The 21,807-nt window shown below is 35.4% G+C and overlaps 4 protein-coding genes and 2 non-coding genes across 6 annotated transcripts; 4 read left to right on the top strand and 2 right to left on the bottom strand.

The window, feature by feature from the left end:
* Positions 1-50: 50 nt before the first annotated feature.
* LOC148306642 (zinc finger MYND domain-containing protein 10-like) lies at positions 51-9,803 on the bottom strand. The gene is made up of 11 exons (XM_088264641.1): positions 9,597-9,803; positions 9,385-9,493; positions 8,596-8,709; positions 7,176-7,315; positions 6,528-6,650; positions 5,541-5,689; positions 3,506-3,657; positions 2,767-2,910; positions 2,572-2,684; positions 902-1,027; positions 51-263 (listed from the first exon to the last, which is right to left on the bottom strand). The coding sequence occupies exons 1-11, from the start codon at positions 9,695-9,697 to the stop codon at positions 194-196; spliced, it is 1,341 nt and encodes a 446-aa protein (XP_088120767.1). The 5' UTR covers positions 9,698-9,803; the 3' UTR covers positions 51-193.
* A 411-nt stretch (positions 9,804-10,214) lies between these two features.
* LOC148306639 (large ribosomal subunit protein uL30-like) lies at positions 10,215-15,339 on the top strand. The gene is made up of 5 exons (XM_088264637.1): positions 10,215-10,257; positions 10,623-10,766; positions 12,500-12,709; positions 14,101-14,244; positions 14,993-15,339. Exons 2-5 carry the CDS (start codon positions 10,632-10,634, stop codon positions 15,281-15,283), a joined length of 780 nt encoding a protein of 259 aa, XP_088120763.1. The 5' UTR covers positions 10,215-10,257; positions 10,623-10,631; the 3' UTR covers positions 15,284-15,339.
* Positions 10,839-10,926, top strand: LOC148306641 (small nucleolar RNA snR60/Z15/Z230/Z193/J17). Its single transcript, XR_015837968.1, has one exon. It is a non-coding gene; the product is annotated as a small nucleolar RNA snR60/Z15/Z230/Z193/J17 (small nucleolar RNA).
* On the top strand, positions 14,821-14,908 carry LOC148306640 (small nucleolar RNA snR60/Z15/Z230/Z193/J17). The gene has a single exon (XR_015837970.1). It is a non-coding gene; the product is annotated as a small nucleolar RNA snR60/Z15/Z230/Z193/J17 (small nucleolar RNA).
* Positions 15,340-16,347: 1,008 nt separating the features above from the next.
* Positions 16,348-19,143, bottom strand: LOC148306638 (uncharacterized). The gene is made up of 2 exons (XM_088264606.1): positions 16,845-19,143; positions 16,348-16,766 (listed from the first exon to the last, which is right to left on the bottom strand). The coding sequence occupies exons 1-2, from the start codon at positions 18,996-18,998 to the stop codon at positions 16,650-16,652; spliced, it is 2,271 nt and encodes a 756-aa protein (XP_088120732.1). The 5' UTR covers positions 18,999-19,143; the 3' UTR covers positions 16,348-16,649.
* A 611-nt stretch (positions 19,144-19,754) lies between these two features.
* On the top strand, positions 19,755-21,418 carry LOC148306637 (uncharacterized). Its single transcript, XM_088264613.1, has one exon. The coding sequence runs from the start codon at positions 19,782-19,784 to the stop codon at positions 21,291-21,293; it is 1,512 nt and encodes a 503-aa protein (XP_088120739.1). The 5' UTR covers positions 19,755-19,781; the 3' UTR covers positions 21,294-21,418.
* Positions 21,419-21,807: the final 389 nt, after the last annotated feature.

Raw genomic sequence — 21,807 nt, 5'->3', positions numbered from 1 at the left:
AGATTTTATTTTCATTCCAAAGATCTTACCCTAATTTTAATTGCCTCAAAATTTACTAACATTAAATAGGTGAAAATATATGCACCATCTTTTTTCTATTCATTGTTATGATATTGCTGGCTTTTCAAAACTTAAAATCAGGAAAAAAGTTTATTTAATATGGGAAAGCTCTTAAAACAATGTTGTGTGAGGCCTAGTTTACAATCGCCGCAAACTGATCACAAATATCTTTATGCTTGGGCCATCTCTTGACTTGGCATTCTCTGAAAATATAAAAGAATTTTGGATAAATTCAACATGTTCACTTTTTAGAAAAGAAAATTACAACTATTTTTTTTAATTTCTCTTTAGATAGCTATACATACTGGTTGATCTAGACATAATTTATACACACTGACACCTCAATACTGCCATACAGAACCTAAAACCCAGTAACACGAAATATAGGTACATATTTGGTAGAGGAATATAAAGACCAAACTATGAACAAGTATATAGGGTTAATATTGGCGTTATTTTTAGGGTTTTTGCATTCATCCATCATGGTACAACTCAAAAACTTATATCAATAAAAAAGTCATGTCAATATCATCGTCATATACATACTTGAGTGAAGAGGCCCTAGCAACACCTATTACATGCTCTTACTGCGCTCTAGGTTCTGTATGGTAGAATATCATTGCTTTAGTTTTACACTGGTTGTTATGTACCATCTTTTCCATACAGTGTGTTGGCAGATGGCTACAGCATTGCCATTTTCTAAATGAGAGACATGATTTATACAAGTGTTAGCAGCCAAAGCTGTTCATTTTACTGCATCATCTATCACAGTATTAGATTTGCAAGAGCCGGTTTGTTTTGGTCAATTTCTACCGGATAGTTTCAGTGGAGTGTTGTTTACCTTCCACAGTACCACTCGTTCCTGCAGCGAGAACACTTCTTGGCGGCCTTGTCACCGCACACGGCGCACTTAGCTCCTCCATCATCCATGTGTTCCAGGACTTCCGAAGAGTATGATGAACTTAAACTATAATAACAAAGCTATTAATTATGTAACTACATAATTAAAATCAGTTGCATTCAACAATTATTTAAATATATCCTCGGCTTGAAGAAATATCCCTAGATTTAAAAATGCATTTTTGGAAAGACTACGTATTAGTTTTTTCTCTCCCTAGAGAAAAAATCTTTTAATAAGCATCAAAAAAATTGTTACATATCATTAATGACTGTTAAAAGGTGGATAAGTGGAGATATTGCTTGTGCCATAAAGGAGATAATAAATATATACTCGGGTATTTGCACGTTTAGAAGAATAAGAAGATTTGCACATAGGTCTGAAGGATAATGGTAACACTAAAAATTTTAAAGTTTTTACACTGTACAAGTGATACGTCTGCGTAAGTACTATGTTTAAGTCATTTCTAATGGCGTTAAGAAAAACTAGATTTTTTTTCTCATAGGTAGACATGTTTAAATTTTAGGAAGAGAATATCAAGTTTTGATAAATTACACGAGTATTCATACAATTCTTGCACTAATGGTGATAGCGGACTTCTGAAATTTATATTGTAATTGGTCGTTTGGACATCCTCAAATCAAAATGCAGGCCATCTAATTTTGTATGATTATCGGTGCCAGTAATATTTTATCTCTGAAGTATAGGAAGCTTAGATATTATTTTTGTCGGCATTTACACTGTCACATACCATCACTTAGTGACAATACTCCCAGAGGTATGACTTTGCTCCCAAAGAAAGTCACAGACATACTAGATCAGTGGTTCTTAACCGTTGTTGGATGTACCGAAATCAACCAGTTTCATATGCCCGTTCACCGAACCATTAATTGGAAAATTAATTCTTTTGTTGCTCGAAATAGTATGGAGGGATTAAAATATTAAGAAAGGTATCACACAAGGTACCATTACAACAGTTACAATTCGACTATTGGGCGGCAGTTTAGCCAGGAAATTATCACTTCTCTATTCTATGTGATTCCCCGATTTCGGAAATCACATTTCGCAATGACGACACGTTGTGACAATGAATCTAGTACATTTGTTGTGATTTATTTAAAATCCCATCCGAGTAAAAAAAAAAATGTAGGTACGATGCGGAGTACGTGCATTGTTTTAGCGTTTGAGCTCTTGTATTATTTTTATTGCTAGATTGATACATTCCTTATTTATTGTAACTGCAGACAGTTGGTAGAATTCCATATTGAATTGTTGGGTAATATATCCAAAATTAAACGAGGTTTATTGGATTGAATTCTACATTTATTTACAATAAATGTGGAATTCAATCCAATAAACCTTGTTTAATTTTGGATATATTACCCAACAATTTGATAAATTCCTTTCAAATAATATTCTAGGTAAATGAATATATCGTACGTCACATCATTGTTCATAATATCGTACAATAAGTCGGTGTGTGTTTTGACCTCTGCCGAGCCCGGGAGACTGACTCACCGAACCACTGAGGTTTGAATGAACCCAGGTACTAGATGGTCTGCCTTTTTCATTGGCGTATGTCACCAAATACTGAATAATGTAACTTTTCTTACACTTTGGCCAGCTCAATCAATTCGTTGTTGTCAGGTTTGAAGAAATGTTGCAGTTGTGATTTGGCAATCACTTTGGACTTCTTGGTGACCCTCTTCATTATCGACGGCTTGATCTGTGGAAGTCAACATAAGTCTGTTTTAGTATTCGGTGAGGTTAAAGAATTCTCACACTACACTGAAGAGATTTTGGGATACCTGCGGTATGACTTCTACCAGGAGAGGCCGCCCGGCAGACGGAGGTATGCTGGTGTCGGCCACAGCCAACTGACCTAGGGATCTCTTGAGATCTATTAATATCGGCAGCTGGTCCAATTGTGAATCAGTTAGCTTGTATAACAGCTAAATACAAACAAATGTTGCGTTAATTTTATATTATGGTAAAATCTCGCTAATCTGACACTATCTGAGTCTGGGAGGAGATGTGGAGTCGTAGGACGCACGGCAACTGATATTTAGTAATTGAAAGGGTTCTCTAAACAATGCAAGTTATAACGGGGTAATTGAAGGAATGCAACATATTTGTAGGTGATTAGGTATGTATTTATGATAGTTATAATAAAAAAACCCTTTGTAAATTGTTAACGCTGTAGATGCTCTTTAAAAATACCCATTTTTTTCTCTGAAAATGTAGGTATAATTCATATTACTAACTTCAGTAGAAATAATCCCTATTAAAAATCCTTGAAAAATTTGGATGTTGATTTCATCAATATAAAAAATCAATGACTCAAGAAAATTTGTATTTAAAATAATAAATAAAACTTGATGTAATTGCTTTTCATTGTTGCAACGTCACAACTCGATTTTTAACTTAATTATGTAATGAGACATTATCCTGTTTTATATTTTTCAATAATATTATTTTGCAGATATTTTATAAGACAGTTTGTACAGAAATCAGGTTTTATAATCACAATAAAACAGACAACAGTACCTTGCAGAAGTGTGTCTTCCTTGTGTTGTTGATTTCATAATAGTTTCCTATATCAGGATTAAGTAAAAGTCTCCACAATGCGAGCCAGCACATGGTCTCAGCTCGACATATTTTCTCCACTTCATCGGGAATGGGACTCTTCCATTTACCATCTTGAAACATTCATAAATATAGTTTAACATATGATAATACCGCTTGATCTAATTAACAGTGGAAAAATGTTTTTAAAAATGTGGTTTTAACAACAACTTTTTTGGACAATTTGTTTTTAAATATCTGTAAGTTTTTAATGAAATATTTATGCACTAAGATATCTAAAATATATACATATTCACAAGGCTTTTTTTTAAACAGATAAGTCCTGGAACTCACTTCATGTCAAGCTTATTATTAAAAAAAATATATTCAAACATCATTTAAATACTCATTAGATAAATTTAGATTGTAATTATGCGCAAACATTGTTTCGTCTAATTGATTTTGAAAATAATAATTTATCCCTGAAAAAAGGTGCCGGAAAGCCGTTCCACCGCTTTACATGGAAAAAAATCCTCGCATATTTATAATAATCCCTCACGGTATAAATTAAGGGTATGTGTATTTGAACAGAATCACAGCAAAGCTGGACCTCTACCAACCACGAGAACAAGCTGGGTTTCGCTCGGGATATAACACAAGTGACCATCTGCAGACCCTTAAACTGGTGATAGAAAGGTATAACGAATACAAAAGACCACTTGTGATGACTTTTGTTGACTATGAGAAGGCTTTCGATTCTGTAGAGATGTGGGCCATTTTGGACGCTTTGAAAGACAGTAGAATAGATGAGAGATATGCGACCCTCCTGAAAAACATATATGGCAACGCTACGTCAGTAATCCAATTACACGACAATACGGACAAGTTTGCTATTCAGAGAGGCGTAAGACAAGGGGACACAATATCTCCAAAACTCTTTACACTCACTCTAGAAAATGTTTTTAAGCGTCTAGATTGGAACCAAAAAGGCCTGAATATCGATGGGGAGCGGCTTCACCACCTAAGATTCGCAGATGATATTGTCCTTATATCCGAGAGCCTTGATGAGATGACTGGGATGATTGAAGACCTAAAGGTAGAGTCTGCCAAAATTGGACTCAAGATGAATATAGCAAAGACTAAATTGATGACAAACGTCAACATCAATGGGAATCTACCTATAGAAAAAGTCAAAAGCTATGTTTATCTTGGTCACAAAATCACCATCGGCAGAGACAACCAGACCAGCGAGGTGGATAGAAGAATAAATCTCTCTTGGGTAGCTTTTGGAAAGCTTAATTCCACATTCCAAAGCCCCATTCCCAACTCACTCAAGACAAGAGTGTTTAACCAATGCGTTCTACCCGTCCTAACCTATGGCGCGGAAACAATGACTCTGACCAAGCAATCCTCCCATAAGTTGCAAGTTGCACAGAGGAGCATGGAGCGAATTATGCTTGGAATAACATTAAGAGACAAAAAAAGGAACGATTGGATCCGACGCCAGACACAGGTCTGTGACGTGGTAGAGCGAATTGCTTGGCTGAAGTGGAAATGGGCCGGTCACATAGCCAGAATGACCGACGACAGATGGACGAAACGCGTTCTGGTGTGGAGACCGAGGAACCAGAGGCCTCAAGGACGTCCACCGATGAGATGGGTGGACGACATCAGGAAGTTTGCTGGAAGACAGTGGATGGGGACGGCGCAGGATCGGGAGGAGTGGAGGCGGAAGGGGGAGGCCTTTGTCCAGCAGTGGACCTCAACGGGCTGATATGATGTGTATTTGTAAGATTGTATACAATTTTCAAAATATTGTAATGATTTTTTCGAAAGGAATAAAAGATTTATAAAATGAAGTTTCATGGACGTTTAACACTAAAAGTGCAATTTTATTCTAGTTCATGGTAATTTTCTCTGAGGATGAATTTTGTCAATTAAATGAGTGAGATATGAATGAATTCTGTTAAATTTCAGTTATGTGAATTAATAAATATTATTGAAAAAAGGTATTAACCAATGTATTGTAGCAACTGTCCATCCTGATCCCGCCTCTTCCAAGGCTCCAGCTGAAGAAGTTCAGCCAACAGCAGTGCGGTGTCGTGAGTCGCATACAGGCGGCTTGATGCCGACACATGGATTTTGTTGAGGACATTGGCCAGGCAACTGAATGAGGGCAGACATTTAAATGTTTCATTATTTATTTTGTCAATCAATCAATAGGATAATTTGATATACAGCAGCAAAAGTATTATGGTAGGAACTGACCGGAGACATTTTGTCGTAACGTAACACATTCCGATGCGAGCATTGGTATAGTCAGTACTGCGAGCCGAGCGCTCCATTCATAGTTTCGGATGCTCGCCGCGAGCGATGTAACGACATTACGTTACAACTAAATGCTCCGGTCAGTCCCCAACTTTAGGGAACTAATAATAAAATTCAGGCTTAAAAAATCTAATAATAAATCTGAGGACTGAAAGGCATCATTACTAACAGATACTGGTGTTGTCTTAAATTGAATAGTCCCAGGGTGCTTGCTTAGTTGGCATTAAAACTCCTCTCCCTCCTTCTAAACTGTAAGAAATGTGGGTATGTTGGTGGCATATTGTGACAACAACATAGTAGCAACCATGTAGATATCATAGCATACTCTGGCAAGCGTATTCTAGATTTGCCTCTCCTAGAAACTAGTCACTCACTTAGAGCTACCTAGTACATAATACTTATTTACGATAAATCAAAGTACTAGCGAGAGTTATTACTGATCATATTCCACAACCTAAAAACACCATAATTTATATTATCCGTAACAGATTTTTACATCCACATTATTTTCAAAATGACATATATTTTTTAACCCTTCAGAAAACTTAAGTTGAAATGAAAACAGGAAGACGCTACGTCTTTAAAAATATGTTGAGGTGGAGCTTTGATACGCCTTGGCACCTTTACAACAATAATTATAATAGAAAAGCATTGAATAAATTAAGAAAATAAGAACCTTATGATAGTAAGACAGCGTATACCGATATCAAACTGAAGATCCTTCTGTTGCATCAACAATTCTTCAATAACATTTTCCTTTGGGTTAGAATGGGTGCATTTCTCTTCTAGGTAACCAGAGCTAAAATAATATTTAAAAAAAAGAATGGGTAATGGAATTGATGGGTAGAATTAATGTATGTTACACGTGTGTAAAGTGATCACTTAAACCAGCTTATGATGGCCGTAAGCCCTGTATATGCATGCGCCTACAGCAAAACATCTCAATGGGATCAATATAGTGTAAATGTCAGGAAAAATGACAAATAGCATACAATGAGTATATAGAGTATTTTAGTCCGCCTCCGTAGTGGTCAGCACGATCGGCTACCGCACTGGAGGTGCCGGGTTCGATTCCCAGGGGGGGTCAAATAAATATATGTGATTTCTCACTCCCATATTTATTCAATATTACCCGGGGCTCGTATCTAAAGCAGAGGGCTGATAACCTTCCATTCATTTATTAACAATCAAGATAACACTGTGTTTACATGATACAGTGCCCTATGCACCATCGGGTGCGTTTAAGGGATTGAAGAAGAGTATCTAGCAGTTTGCATTGTACAGTTTACACAGATGCCATTGTAAAAATGAATACCAAACTTACTTCACCAGCCCAATAAGGGAAGACAACATCTCCACGGCATAGTCTATGAGGTCCACCAGTATATCGGGAATGGCGCAGCATGCTTCTTCATCAAACAGCACTATTTCAAGCAAACCCGCGGCTACAGTTTCATGATAGAGCTAAAATAAATTCAGACTTAGTTGTACAATAAAAATTAACTTGCTGGCAAACCAAATGGCTGGAGTTAAGTTGGTAAACAAATTGCATATTGTGTAGCTAGTTAAGTTCTAAATTAAGATTTTTTATAGATATTTCAAACAAAGATGTAGAAGAACATGGAAATCTGGGCATTTACAAAGCTTACGACCCTTGTCATTGGCTGGTTTAAGAGCCAAAAAACAGTCTTGGTGTAAATGCCCAGACTTCCATATTCTTCTTCACCAATGTTTGAATTATGAATAGAAATATCTTGATTTAAATACCTTCCAAGTGAAGTAACTCCAGAATTCGTGGATAAAAATTAAGACACGCTCAAAATACTGTTGAGTCCTAAAACTTATTGCATTGATAATTTGACTAGGGTTTGATTAGATTTTGTAAGAGTTATAATTTCAATCTGAGGATGATATTTCAAATGAATCAATCTAAATGGGTTGAAAATACTATGATGCGACTAAAACTAACTACCTAACCATCACGCCGCTTATCCGCAGTGGTAGGCTGATAGAATTGAATGTCACACCAATCTGTCTTTGCAAACAATCTTCGCCTACCATAAATCATTTTGCCGCACATTAGTCTGAGAGATCGCATTTTGACATCATTCAGTCTACTTTCTTCCTTCTTTTGCCAGCTCCATGATTCACTTCCATAAATTAAGGTTGGAACCGGGACTCCATTGTGCACAGGCAGATCAGCATTCGGTAAAATGTTTTTTTTTTAACTTTTGCTAAAACTGATTTCAGTGCACCATTTAATTTGTTCCCATCATTCACTCTCATTTCTGTAAAATTATCAATCATTCCATCCCTAGAAAACATACTTCCCAAATACAGCAGGACCTCCGCTTATTCGAACACTTCTGTAATCCAAACACCCACTCAATCTCTTAAATACATGCCTAGAATGGGTTGACAAGTGGATATTCCTGTGCCAGAGAGGATAGTGCTTTTACGTAAATTGAGAGACAAAGCTTTTTACTTGTCATTTAATAAATCTCAACCAAGTAAAATATTTGCTTTCTTTAAAAAAGTTGAAAAAATATATTTAAAAATTTGAGAGTGCATAGTAGTTTTATTTGATAAAAATACCGCACAGATTCTCTGCACTGTAGTCCGAATGCTCCACTAGTTCGAACAGGGAATAAATTTTCGGCGTTTGGATTATAGAGGTCCTTGCTGTATATGTTTTCTTAGGATGATGCAACTGTGTACATAGTTTAAAAAATAGGTATTCGAACCACAGCATAAAGAAGAAAAGTATGGGTGAGGTCTGGATCCAATTCTAGAATTTTAGGGAAGATTTTCTGTCTCCACAGGCAAATACAAATGGCTTCATGCACCAACAGCGGGATCTGAAATAATATAAGGATTTCATCAACTGATTCGGCAGTCACAAAATAGTAATGTATTCGATTCTCGCCAGTTGCAAAATAAATTCAAGCCTAAGAAGTTTTTGTGATAAATCATATTTTTTACATTCACCTTCCCTATTTTCACTACCCTATGTGGAGACAAGCCTCTAAAATAGAGGCTTTGCATATTATTAATTTGTTATGTTTTCTATTTCATTGTTGTTGCATAGATTAAATGTCTGCTTTCTATTTTCTTATTCTTTCTTTATATAACAAGACTCAAATTAAATTATGTTTAATATGTACTGTATACATATAAAGTGATTATATTTATAAATTTAAAGAGCCAGATATACCAATGTAAAAATAGAAATAAAGAAAAAAAAGCAGTCCGCCTCTGTAGTGTAATGGTCAGCATGCTCGGCTTCTGTACTGGAGGTCCCGGGTTCGATTCCCAGGGGTGGTCAAATAAATATAAGTGATTTTTTCACTCTTATATTTATTCAATATTACCTTGGACTGGTACCGGAAGCGGAGGGCTGATCATCTTTCCCTCATGTGTTAACGATCAAGATAACACTGCGTTTATATGATGCAGTGCCCTATGCACCATTGAGGTAAGTATAAGGGTTTGAATGAATGAAATAGTAATTACATACATTTAAAAATTACTACCTTTCCATGAGAAATGATTGCATCTTTTGTGACTTCTTCCTGCAAGCTAGCTGCTTCTAAAACTGCCTGTTGGTGTAATTTCTGGAAACGATGATGCCATTCTACCCATCTGAAATACAAAACCGTAAATAATATTCACAATAATTCTCAAAAATAAATATATTATCAAAAGAAAAATAAAATAAATAGCAAAATATTAAAAAGAAACATACGATTTACTTCCAATTAGATCAATTTTCGATGGCTCAGAAGTTGTTACATATATTTCCAATTCTCCTGGTTCTATGGCTCTTAATCCAAGCGAGTAATCCATTTCGTTTATTTAATATATTTTTCTACTAGAAACGTCTATTTGTTTGGAAAACTGAATCATATTAACAAGGTATTGATCAAACTTTCATAGCTTCATTTTGTTTTCATTTCAGTATTTGAATATTGAGCGTTAGTGTTTACCACTACAATATATCCGGTATAATATTTAATCATACATTTATTTTACAATAAATACACGTAATTATAATATTGAAAATTAAAATTAAAAACCAATTAAAATGAATAAAATCAAAATTTTGAAATATTATTCTGAAATAAAAATTCTCCTTACATAATAAATTATTCTCCCCGTATAATAAATGATTTATGAATATTTGTTTGTTGAAATAATTTTTAAGAATAACATGCGTATAAATATTATTGTGAAAGTACATATATAAAAATCATTTAATATTATAAAAACAAGAATACATTTATAAAATTAAAGTAGGTACTTTAAATTGTATTTTTCTTAACAGGTAGAAACGCCGGAAGTGTCTTTTGATCGCTCTTTCGTTCTTTTTAGTTGTTAATACACGTGTCGCGAGGATTCGCCCGCTGGTGAGTAAAAATAATTGTGTTTTACATGAAACTTACGAGCAGTTTTACTCTAAAAAAGTTTTTAATGCTTTCATTGAAGCCTATATATTGTTTTAAAATAAATTTATCCCAGGGACGTGGCGTATTTATCAATATTTTCGACGTTCAAACACTCGTGTGCCTGATGGCTAGTTGTCAAATTTTGAACCGAAATTGCAAATTTAAATGAATTGCAATGCCCTTTGTGGATGAACATGGGTGACGATAGAGTAACTAACTCGAGTTTGTGTGAATTGTGCATTTATTTATTAATTTTATGTAAACATGCCTCATAACCTGCATCTGTCAAGTGCATCCGCCATGTCTGACCGCGTTGTTTTTTGCAGCACGTAAAAATGGTTGCGACTACAGCAAAGGCCCCTGCGGCCAAGAAGAATGAAGTTAAGGACGGAAAGAAACTCCCTGCCGTTCCAGAATCAGTTCTGAAACACCGCAAAAGGAGGGAAACAAACCGCGCCAAGCTCGTACAGGTAAGTTCTGATTTTGGTCATAATTTATTATTATTATTGCGTAATGTAGTTTGTATCATAGTGGATTCATCTGTGTTTCAAAATGATGATAACATAGTTCAGCTGAATTTTGTATTGCTGACAATTTGACAATGTCTTTCGTCCCTATCTGATGGAAACACAGAAACAATAAAATCGCCAACAACTGATCTTCCATTAGAATATGTTGAATCTTTGTTTATATAATTTACAACTAGATTTCTCATCGTGGGTTTTATATTATTCACAATCAGATTTACATTACAGTTTCCGTGACAATAAAGGAGAAATAAACATTTATATACCATACTATATTGATGATTAAAGTCGAAATTCTCGTTCATCCGCCATTGGGAATGACAAAAAGAGTTGTATCAAAAATATAAATGTTCTTGAGCACTCCCAATAAATTGCTTTTAATAAGGTTTAAGGAATTTATGGCAACATAAATTCTCTTATCGTGAAATATTTTCAATGGTAGTCACCAGGCAGTATTTTACGAAAATGGCGATGTATAAATTATCTAAAATTATTATGTATTCCATTTAATGTTTTTTTTTTCTAATGCTAGTAATTTTGAGAGAAGACAAACATTGTATTTTGAAAAATAACCGTCTTTTTACTAATTTACTTTAGTAAAGCACTTTTAATGTAGTCAAACTGAGACGTTTTGCATTTTGAGTACTCATCATGCCATCAGTCACATAATGTAATTTCAAAGGAAAAGGATTTCATCTGTCCAGGAGTATGGCCATGATCGTTTAAACAAAACTTTCATCAAAGAAGTATAGGCGTTTATACTTGACACTGGCAGAAACATCCTCTCACTGGGTGACTGCCAAATAAATAATAAAAAAAGTATAGGCATACATGAACATCTCCGTTTATGTATAACTCAAGCCCGGTCACACTTATTTATCAAATGTCATTTGACTGCCATCTGTGGTTGCATTTAAACACTAAAACTACACTTCAGGTTTTTTTCTGTTTTACCTGTGACATTTTACTTAAAACAAAGTTTGTGTAATGTCATCGTAAAGACGCTGTCAAAGAAAACCCATGAAATAAAATATTGATAATTTTGATGTAAATCTACTGGATTAATTTTTTTAACAAAGAAAATATGTTGCTTACAGCATTGACAATGATATAAAATTATGCAAAGTAAAAAAAAAAAAGAATATAAAACTTACTTCCCAAATACATTTTTTTCCGTAGTAACTCACTCCTGGACATATTTTATCCAGTACATTCACACTAAGTAGGTTGTCTGAGTCATGTGTCTGACATTGTACTAAAAATATGATGAAACACATAAAATTTTCTTGGCTTTATCACAATTTATCTTCGTAGACTGTTGGGTCAGCTCCCGTCCTCAGGTTATAAGTCCTACTGTCATGGGTTAAATATTAAAATACATAAAATGGAGTAGTCATATATTGTTTATTTATTGTAACTGCAGACAGTTGGTAGACAGATGGAGTGTTTGATAATGTCCTAAGAAGACGAAACGCGTCACGTTTACATAAATATACATAAATAAATGTAGAATTCAATCCAAAAAACTGTATTTTATTTTGGATATATTACCCAATATATTGTTTATACTAAATAATCCAATCAAATAGAATTCTACTTACAAATCATCTATATGCTGAGTCATGCAGTTGATAACTATCGGATAAGATAGGATAACGTGCGGTGACTGTTTCCAGCTCACGATCAAGAGGCGCACGTCGGCGGCCAAGAAGCGCAAGGAGATCTTCAAGCGCGCGGAGAAGTACGTGAAGGAGTACAACATGAAGGAGAGGGAGGAGATCCGGCTGCGGCGCCAGGCCCGCAGGAAGGGCAACTTCTACATCCCCTCGGAGGCGCGCCTCGCCCTCGTCGTCAGGATCAGGGGTATCAACCAACTGGCACCCAAGGTGATGCTTCATCCTGTATACCCCGCACCCCGTATACGTCGGTGTCTGTGTTTTCCGGAAGGAATGACACAAATGAATAATATTACTTATAACCCTTATCCGCACCCAATGGTGCATAGGGCACTGTATCGAATTGACGCAGTGTTATCTTGATCATTACTTACATGAAGGTAAGGTGATCACTCTTGCGCTTCAGGAACCAGTCCAGGGTAATATTAAATAAATATTACAGTGCAAAATCACTAATATTTATTTTCACCCCCCTGGGAATCGAACCCGGGACCTCCAGCACGGTAGCAAACACCCTGACCATTACACCACGGAGGCGGACTGAATAATATACAACTTTGTATAGTACAAAGTCGATTGCCTTATACATTGCTGTTATTCCTTTCTCTCTAGCAGTCATTGATTTGTATCAACATTTTGATTGTGTCCAAATATTATGCGCTTATTAAATTATAAGCTTGGATAAAAAATTGAAATGGTATTTTCTAGCGTTTCTCAATTATGTGAATATAATCCAGGATTCGCATCTCACAAACAAATTAAAGAATTTCTGCTTAATGTAAACGTGAAGTCTATCGAGTTCAAGAACTGTATCAAGTTTGATCAATATATCTAGAAGTTCCAAGAATTTGAGTTAGTGTGGTTGTCAATCATGGGTAGAATTGGTGATAGTTACATGTGTGTAAAGTGATCACTTAAACCAGCCTACGACGGTCGTAAGCCCCGTAAATGCCTAGACTTAAATATTCTTTATCTATCTTGAGATGTCAAAAAATAATATGAAAAATAACTCTTATAATTGGAGATAATCCAGATTTGTAAACAAGTATTTGGACACACTCAAAATGTTAGTATTGTTATATTATTTTGAGGATTTTTACATCCTGCGCTTGCCTCATCTGACAAATTATGGTGATTCATTAAATAAATGGGACCATTCGTTACTCATAATCACCTGGTTTATTAATTCCTTTAATTATAACTTCAGGAAATATACTTAAGTGGTGTTTTTAGGGTAATATAAACCGTTCCAGCAGTTTTTTCTCAGCAAAATTTTCTCTTTCAAGTGGTGATTACTATATTCACCTAAAAAGAAGTCACAGCGAGGAAAGTAATTTAATAAAAACCTAATATTTCTAATGCTTGGCCCTTACACTAGCTTCGAGGGGTTTGTAGGGTGCTTACTGTATTTGTCCACTTTAGTAGTGGAGTAGTTACCATGTTTGGCTACCGTTTGTAAACATAGATATAATATTCATCATTCAAGTATTTTCTTCTTCACTGTGTTGCACATATAGCTGATTGCGTGTATACAACCTATCGTGTCACAGTCGCAATGAATGATAATCGCATTCTTTATCTAAAATTGTATGTCTCTTCAGGTCCGCAAAGTTCTCCAGCTGTTCAGACTGCGCCAGATCAACAATGCCGTGTTTGTCCGCCTTAACAAAGCCACCCTGAACATGCTCCGTATTTGCGAACCCTACATCACATGGGGGTATCCCAACCAGAAGACTGTCAGGGAGGTGAGTAATCAACTATAGACTCGTCACTTTTGTCGCAGGGTGTTCAAGTCGATGTGTATTCTGTATCTTATCAAATCAATATTGACAATTTAAGATTATTTTACTAACGTTGCTCCGCCTCATTTTCTGTGCATCGTTTACGTAGCGGCTCGGGATCGTCATTGTTCAATACCTCTGCATTTTTTATTTTCAACATTTAATTTTTATCGGGGATGTTTAGTTCCTGGATGTTCTCAACGGGCAGTTTTGAAATACATTATTTGTTAGAATAACAACCCTCAGTGGTATTATCCATCCTCACAACCCTCAGCAATGAGGAATAAGACGGAGAAGATTTGTTAGAAATAGAAGTATACTTGAGTATCTGATACAATATTTGCCGACATAGTGTTTTCATAATAAACTCGTTTGCATTATCAGAAATATGTGGTTGATGTCAATCTTTGACCGATATGTTCACTAAGATTGTCACCATTGAGGCAAAATTAGTCAACTAAGATTAGTGTTTTTTTTATTTGACCACCCGCCACTGGTTTTACCTTTGAACCAATGATAGGGTTGTGAAAGTGCTATGAAATGGTTATGATGATGATTACATAGTTCAGCTGAATTTTGTATTGCTGACAATTCGACAATGTCTTTCGTCCCTATCTGATGTAACCATAGTACTATGTGATTTAATGTAATTACACAAAATTCTACTACTCCTGATTGAGTACTCTCTAATGGGTGCTTTATTGATTCCCAGATCATCTACAAGCGTGGCTTTGCCAAGGTGAACAACCAGAGGATCCCCATCACCTCCAACACCATTGTAGAGAAGCAGCTGAGCCGCTCCAACATCATCTGCGTCGAGGACCTGGTCCATGAGATCTTCACGGTGGGCAGTCGTTTCAAGTACGCCACCAACTTCCTGTGGCCCTTCAAGCTAAACACCCCCACCGGAGGATGGAGGAAGAAGACCACCCACTACGTGGAGGGTGGAGACTTCGGCAACAGGGAGGACAAGATCAACAGGCTGGTCAGGAAGATGATCTAAACTTGCTGACTCTGTACATTATGTGATAAGGATAAAAATACAAAAAATCTTTAAAATCTGGCTTTTATTTATTATTTGTCGTTCAGCACTCTCCATTCATTCATCGTTTTCTTTGTGTAATACCACTTTAATGGTATCACACAAAGTGAACGATGAATGATAAGGAGTGTTACATTACCATACCACAAGGTTAACAATGCTTTTAATATACAAAATATATTTGTCATTTATCTATCAACAATAAGCTGCAAACGTGCGCGCATTACTGCAAGATTAGTGTTCAGTGTGTGAATTTAAGACAAGAGAGTGAGTATCTGAAACCTTGAGTTGGATATAGGAAAGCACTCATATGTCAAAAGTGGCATGCTCACTCATACCGCAGAAGAGTGTGTTCAGCCGGTAATAGGATTGTTTTACATACTTCTAGTAAGGCGATATACAATGCTAGAACTGTATATTTTTTAGTTTTCCATGTTTCAGGAAAAGAAAAAAATTTACAATATTTCTTTATACTTGCAATATGACGCTGACGCTTTAAGTGGGGACTGACCGGAGCATTTTATCATAATGTAACATTTGCGGCGAGCATCCGACGTTGGATGGAGTACTCGGAACAAACGGCGAGCAGCTCGGTTCGCTGTACTGATTGTACAAATGCTCGCATCGCAACGTGTTACGTTACGACGAAATGACTCCGGTCCCCACCTTTAAGTAAATCATGTGCTGTGATGTCTCCGCTGTTGATATACAAAGTTTTTAACGTAAATGAATGACATTACCATCTCACAGTGACTGGTTGTATACCTTAGGCGCTATCCAATGCTATGTTCGCCAGGCTGTCTATCAAAATTTGCATGTAAACGCACATCATCTTTGTGCTTGTTTCTAGCCTATGTCAAGCACTAATTCTTATCATTTAAAATACAGAAAACGTATGCACATATTTAACACCACGCTGTACATATTTCGCAAGTTATCGTAATATCCTTAAATATTGCAATATTAGTACGTGAGATATCTCTACAAAATTTTGGTCAGTACACATTGTGATAAAAAAATAATGCTAGTATCAAAAGAGTAAATTTATTAATGGCGAGTAAGAGGAAGAGATAGAGGGACACAGGACTCTTTTCCGGAAGGCCTGAGAATGGCACAGAATAATTCCAGGTAGAGCCAGCGTGCGTGTAACAAGAGGTCAAACTTAGTCATGAGAATTAGAACTAGATTGATTGTTGGAAAATCTCTTATAGATCTTAAACCGGATTCTGTAGCGAAACAAAACCACTTTTCACAGAAAGTGGACTTTCACTAGATTAGTCCTTCATTAAATATTCAAACTGTATAAAATTAGTCATCGCTGTCTTGACTAAACTGGTAATATGCCCATTACATTTTTATAAAATCCTTCAGAGAGTTCAAGTAACACATCTCTAGAGAGGTTTTCTCCCGATGCAATGATGTCTCTTACATTGTCGCGAAGATTCTGTAAATAGAAAATATGGTTTGTCAAAGTTGTTTCATTTTCACGCAAATAATAAAAACTTCCAAAACGATTACCTACCTGTAAAATCATATAATCAAAATGTGGTACTACATTCGCAGCCTTATCAGTGTTCTCTTCACTAATTGTTTTTGAAATCTTCAATATAAATTTATAAACATCCCAGCAAGCATTCACATCTGGGCTAGAAATCTTTATGCTATCGAAATTATTTTCAAGTTTTTCATTGAAGATATCAATGGCATTGTTTGATATTTTCATGCTTATACATTTTTGACAGTTTAAAAAATCAGTGCTGAGAATTCTTTCCCTGAATTTATCTGCATAACTGCTGGACATCTTTTGCGCGAAACAATCAGAAAATTTTGCAGCAGTTTCTTGAAGCGAAAATGGAAGCTTTATATAGTAAGATGACACGTGTACTGGATCTTTTTCAATTATGTCACCGATTTCGACAAGTAAACCAGAATTTTTGGTAGCTAAAGATGCAATTCTTTCATACAATATACTACTATTGTTTATGGTTGATAAACATCGTTTACGAGGGTTTGCGTTTGGCAATTCTAAATAATAAACAGAGTCGATATTCAGAGTGTTCGAAGGCAAAATACACCAGAAACAATAATCTTTATTGTGGACACCCGGAGTAAGGGCAATTAATTTAATCTCCAATTCAATTTGTGACTTAATATTTTTCTTTTTAATAGGAAGAGCAAATTTAAAGCACGGAGTTGTATTTACTCTTACACTGGCATTATACGAGTTGTAGACATTATCAACTTTAAATTTCATATCTAAATGCCAGAGATCATCGGAATACTTATTCATATGTTCAATTTTTTCACTCAAATTTTCAGCAACATCAAATTCAACAACATAAATATAACTATCTTCGTCCAAATATCTGTTTAAATTTTCGACTAGAGTTATATCCGAGTCATTTTCAAAAGTTGTGAGATTGTATATTTTCAAAGAAGAGCGCAAAAGATCTTTGAATGCATTTTTTTTTCGATTAAAAAATATTGCAGCAGTATAGTCATCTTCTTTGATTACTGCATTTAAAACATGCTCATTTTTAAGCGTTTCTTTTTTAATCTGGCTTATAATTTTTTTGGTATTCGATAGCTTTTTCGGTACATTTACATCAGTGACCCTAGATTTGATGTTGTGGATATCTAGGTTAATGTCCACTTTGTAGAGTAGATTATAAACAGTAGTACACAATATCTGGTTTCTTTCTTTGATGTAGAAAAAGTCATATGGCATTTGTATATTCAGTAAGCTGTGTTTAGCAATAAAACCATCATTACTTGAATCGATAGTAGCACACCATAGCTTCTCTCCATCACTGTATATGATAGAATCATTTGTGTAATATGTTCTTTCTATTTTAGAATTCAAATGGAGAATTTCAGTAGCCATACACCTGTCCACTATGTGGCAGTATATGATCATCATAGAACCACTTTCTAGATCAAGACAGATTCTCGATTCGTTCATCAAATGTATGTTATTTATCGGAACAGGACAGGATAAAAGAACAGACATATTTACTGATTTATCATCTCCAACTTCTAGAAGCGACCAATATAATGTGTCATGTATCGCTATTAACAATAACTGTGATTCAAGAGTGTTGGGAGAAATTTCAATATGAAAAATGCTAGAAATAAAATCAATCGAAAACGATTTTAAAGACTTGACTACCATTTGAATACCGGTGTTCATAGATTGAGGTGGGTTAAAATTAATCTTATAAATCCTGCTAACTTTCATTTTTGAAGAACCCAAGATGCTATAAACGTACAATAAAATACCACTTTCTTTTGTTAGCAGGATATATATTTCTTCGTCATTGTTATAAACTTTGAAGACATTTTTCAATATGGTTTTGAACTCAAGTTTTGCGAGTACATTTGTGTCGCTGTCTTTCTTTCTTAGTACTGTAAAGTGCAAAAATGATTCTTGGTCGATGCAAAGGAAAATGTTTTTTACCAAATAAATATTCAAGATTACAAACTCAGGGTAATGAAAGGCTTCATTGACGGATATATTATGGACGTCTTTTATAATCATGGTAAATTTGTTCCACAGAACAGCGTACGACGCGTTGTTGTAATCGTAATAAAGTAAACGTAAGGGCGCGAAAGTTTTTTCACAAATGTTGTAGGACTCTTTAATAATCGGAAGAATTTTATTCTCATCTGATGCCATTTTTAAAAATGTATCGCTTAAAACATTGAATTTCAAAAATATATATTTAAATATATTGGTATAAATTTTAAAATACAAAACACGAAAACTAACACACGTCGATGAGAATTTAATTTTGACAGTTCGTTTGTCGTTGCCGCCATTTTAACATATGGGAATTGTTCTACCACTGTAAGCGATCAAACAGTTGCGTTGATTGATCAAATAGATCGATTTCTTTTTCCTTTCCCATAAATATCAGCAACCATTAGTGTGACTATGTCGGAATTCAACTCAAATCAATTAACTCAACGGTGCATAGGGCAATCCATCGCATTGACTCAGAGTTATATTGATCGTTAGTTACATGAAGGCACAGGAATCAGCCTGTGCCTCAGGTACTAGTGCAGGGTGATATCAAATAAATATTAAAGTTGTAAATCAGGTATATTTATTTGAACCCCCGGGGATCTAACTCAGGACCTCTAGCCCCCGATTGATATGTATGTCTTGAGACTGAATGCGAACTGATTGCGTCAACTGCAACTTTTCCAATAGATACTGGATTTATTCTTGTTTTATTTTACTTAAAATAGGATGTTTTTGCACAGACATCAATGTTTTTTTTTATCCTACTTAGGTATTTCGGTAAACATTTCTTGAGAAAGGTGATAGCGAGAGCGCTTTGATTTAACTCTGATTAAATGAACGCTGTCGTGTTTAGAAATGTCAAAATATGTTTCGAATGTCATATTGACGACGATATAGTTGGGAGTTTCTAATATTAATTAAAATAAAATAAAAATGAATTTAGATAAAATAAACTCTACATGTCGAATATGTCTTGTAGAAGATACGTCTGGTTATTCTGTTTTCAAAACAAGAGATTCTGCTAAATACAGCGATCTGATCAAAAAGTTCACTGGATTAGAATTAATTCAACATGAAAACCTACCAAATATTATTTGTAAAAAATGTACAAAGGAGCTGATGGTAGTTATTGGATTCATCGAAAAATGTCGTCTATCAAATGAGAAGTTAGAAAAATTAATAAATTTGAATGTATCACTTTTAAAAAAAGAATCGGAATTCAATGTCTGTATAAAGGAAGAACTGAACATCGAAAGTTCCCAAGATGGCCAAGTGAAGTATGAAGAAGGGGAGTCTGATTCCTATAAAGATCCTCCGAGCTGTGATACTGATTATTCAGCAAAATGCGAACAGCTAGAAATTATTTATAAAACCAAATCTGAAAGGGTTAAATCGAAGAAAAAGAGAACGAGACGCAGAAAGATAAAAGAACCGTTAAAATGTGAGGATTGTGATTTGATTGTTTCGTGTAAATCAGCTTTGATAGTCCACCAGAGAAAACACACCGGAGAGAAACCTTTTCAGTGTCCCGCTTGCTTGAAGTGCTTTGCCCTTTATTGTACACTGAAGGAACACATCAGCAGACTGCACGATGAAAATGTAAAGAAGCAATACATCTGCGATATCTGTGAAAAGTCCAGTGCCAAGAGGGCTGACCTCGTGGTTCACATGCGAACGCACACCAAAGAGAAGCCGTACAAGTGTACGCACTGTCCTCAGTCCTTTTCCCAAACCGGTACACTCGCCACACACATCAGGACACACACTGGAGAGAAGCCATTCGCTTGTCACAAATGCGGGAAATGCTTCGGGTCGCATTCTTCCCTAAGAGGGCACATGAAAGTGCACGTGGAAGAAAAACTATTCGTTTGCCAGATCTGCGAGAAACCAATAAAAACATTGAACAGTTTAAAAGTACACGTTAGGAAAATACACTCTGGCGAAAAACCTCATGTTTGCGATAAGTGCGGCGAAGCTTTTACTTGCACAACTAATCTCAATACCCACATAAGAATCAAACATTCGGGACGTTCCGGACATTGTGAAAAATGCAAACGTCAATATAACAACATAGCTCGCCATATGAAAATCCACGGTGAAGAAAAAACGTTTGAATGTGAATTCTGCGATCAGAAATTCACTGTTCAACGGGCTCTGTCAACACACTTGGCAAAGCACATTAATAGTAAGCAATATCGTTGCACCCACGACTCCTGCAATGCTGCGTATTACCTTCAATATCAGTTAGATCATCACATTTTAAAATATCATAAAAGATCTTTCACTCACATTTGCGATATTTGCATGAGAGGCTTTTTCCGTTCCTCAGATTTGTTGAAACATATTAAAGCTAATTGTTGCCATAAGTATAAGAGAGAACTCGCTTGTCAGTCTATGATAGAGAAACATTATAATATAGACACTTGTATGGAGGCATTGGACTAATACAGTGGTGGCGGGTGTGTTTTGTTATCCTAGAGATAATAATTGTTTTACAACTTACAATTTTTTTTATTAACTATTGTAAAATCAGTTTTCTGGATGAGTTGGTGCATTTTTTACTATTCAGATTTTTTACAATAAGCACATGCTGTTATTTTTTCCCATGTATTCTCTCCCCACAATCAAGGTAACAAAATTCTCATTATTTTTTTAAATTTATTAATTTTTTTAAATTTCTATTAAAATCACTACTACTCATATTTCGTTTTTAAAAGATGAGTGATACGGAGAAACCTCCGGACCTTTCGGATGAAGGATCAGATTCCTCTCAAGGAACAATGGAGTCTGTCCCGGATGCGTCATACTTCATCCCAATATCATGTCATAAAAAACAAAAACTAAACAAACATAGTAAGAGGAATTCGAGTTCTGACTCAGATCATATCATTCATAAAAGTCCTGATCCACATAATATTATTGTTGATCTCCCTATTGAGTCAATTCCTAACCCCATACT

This window comes from Brachycentrus maculatus, unplaced genomic scaffold (genome assembly GCF_059751285.1).
Source record: "Brachycentrus maculatus isolate JH-2025_06_01 unplaced genomic scaffold, ASM5975128v1 h1tg000234l, whole genome shotgun sequence".
Classification (NCBI taxonomy): Eukaryota; Metazoa; Arthropoda; class Insecta; order Trichoptera; family Brachycentridae; genus Brachycentrus; species Brachycentrus maculatus.
This window is presented reverse-complemented; position numbering and strand designations above follow the sequence as displayed.